The sequence below is a fragment of the Perkinsus marinus genome, assembly GCF_000006405.1.
Source record: "Perkinsus marinus ATCC 50983 genomic scaffold scf_1104296961072, whole genome shotgun sequence".
NCBI classification, from domain to species: Eukaryota; Perkinsozoa; order Perkinsida; family Perkinsidae; genus Perkinsus; species Perkinsus marinus.
The window spans coordinates 1-1,724 of record NW_003205879.1 but is presented as its reverse complement, the minus strand read 5'-3'; the positions used below and the strand labels follow the sequence as shown (position 1 = coordinate 1,724).

At 42.1% G+C, this 1,724-nt stretch overlaps 1 protein-coding gene across 1 annotated transcript in view; it reads left to right on the top strand.

Moving 5' to 3' along the window:
• Positions 1-1,187, top strand: part of Pmar_PMAR001863 (hypothetical protein) — a gene marked incomplete at both ends in the record, with an annotated part of 3,376 nt that extends 2,189 nt beyond the window's left edge. The window contains 2 exons of the mRNA XM_002772493.1: positions 509-594; positions 1,044-1,187. Of these exons, the coding sequence (XP_002772539.1) occupies positions 509-594; positions 1,044-1,187 (230 nt within the window). The remainder of the gene's footprint in view (positions 1-508; positions 595-1,043) is intronic.
• Between the last annotated feature and the right edge of the window lie 537 nt (positions 1,188-1,724).

Below are 1,724 nucleotides of genomic sequence, written 5' to 3'. Positions count from 1 at the left end.
CGAGACTACAGGTCAGTTTTGGAATATGTGTTCGCTTTCCTCAACTCGGGAGTTTTTACACTAATTATAGAAGTTTGTGTGTGAATTCGGGTAGGGTAGAAATGTGCAGAATTTTTATATTGTCACCAACACATGTAGTTGACCATCTGCAGATTTCCCGAAACTGTGAGAGCGATCACTATGAAGAAAATGTCGTACAAGAAATCATAAGGATTTCCCTCACAATTTTCATATTGTCATCAACCCATGTAGTTGCCCATATTTTCCCACACCACTTCTTCCTTTATGTGTTGGAGGAATATATGTTCACTTTCCTCAGCCGAGCTTAGATAGTTTCCTCACTAATTATAGACAAATTTGAATACAACTGTACAGAAACCAATGAAAATTCCGCGAAATTTCTATATCGTCACCAACACATGTAGTTGACCATGTGCATATTTTCTCCCCGCACTACTCCAAGTGTGATAATCGTGCTTATGGGGTTATTATGAGTCTATTGAGTTAGTTGTGGTGGCATCGTGATGAGGAAGACCCTGAGCTCCCCTGGGTTGAAATGATATCTGAGGAGGCGGAAAGTGGCAGTGGAGGACAGTAAGAATCGTATCGTTTTCCAATTGAGATTTTACAATGGAGTTTCACCTGTGATATGAAAAACACTAGTAAAAATACCTTTCACAGAGTATTATGCCGACTCACGTGAAACGGGTGAAACTCCGATGTATAGATGTTTGGTGGCCGGAACAGTGTTTAGTATTGGAGTAATTATGTTTGCTTTCCTCAGCTGAGCTCAGGAGTTTCCTTACTTAGCATAGAAGCTTATATGCAAATTCTGATGGAAGTGTACAGAAACCAATTGAGAATCCCCGGAAATTTCACATTGGCACCGACAATATGATTCAACATTTTATGAAACGTTGGCGAGTAGGACATGTTATCATGTCAATTAACTCATGTTGAAGATGGTGTGGTATTTTAATATATATTAATAACTTCAATTGAGCTCACTGATCAACCCGTCCGGAGTGTTATAATCATTTCAGATACAACATGCTAGAAGTCCAATCGTTGACTCTAGACCTGCCCCAGTCAGCACTGTATCAAGAGTTCCTCGAGGTGCGGTTGGTGAAGAGGGTAGACAGGGGTTGGCTTAAAACGGAGGAGGAAGATGAGATCTTGGGGTTTGGGTAGGGGTCAAATTGGATGTCTGCTGATATGAAATATATATTCGCTCTCCTCAGCTGAGCCCGGGGAGTTTCCAAAGCTAATTATATACGAATTCGAGTATAATGTTCTAATACCACTAACATTTCCCCGATTTTTTCAGAAATTTCCATATTGTCACCAGCACTGCTTTAGATACATCCACTTGAACCCGTTATATCCTTGGCTGACCGACGAGGAAAAAGAAAAGTGTTGAGAGTAGCGTTCACTGTAGTCTATGATGAGCGCATGCGTGCAGATGTCGGGAGAGTTTCACGTTGAAGACGCCGACGCAACTAAGGCGAGAGGAGGCCCTGAGGGAACAGGTTGCAGCTGAGAAGAGGCTCGTCCAGGAGAAGTAAGTGTCGTTGGAAAATATGCACATGGTTGACCACATGGGTTGGTGACAATATGGAAATTTTGAGGAAATTTCGGGGGGTTCTTGCACGGTCCTTGCCGAATTCGCATAGAAATTTCCATTCAAGGGAGGAAATTTCAGAGCTCAGTTGAGGAAAGCCATC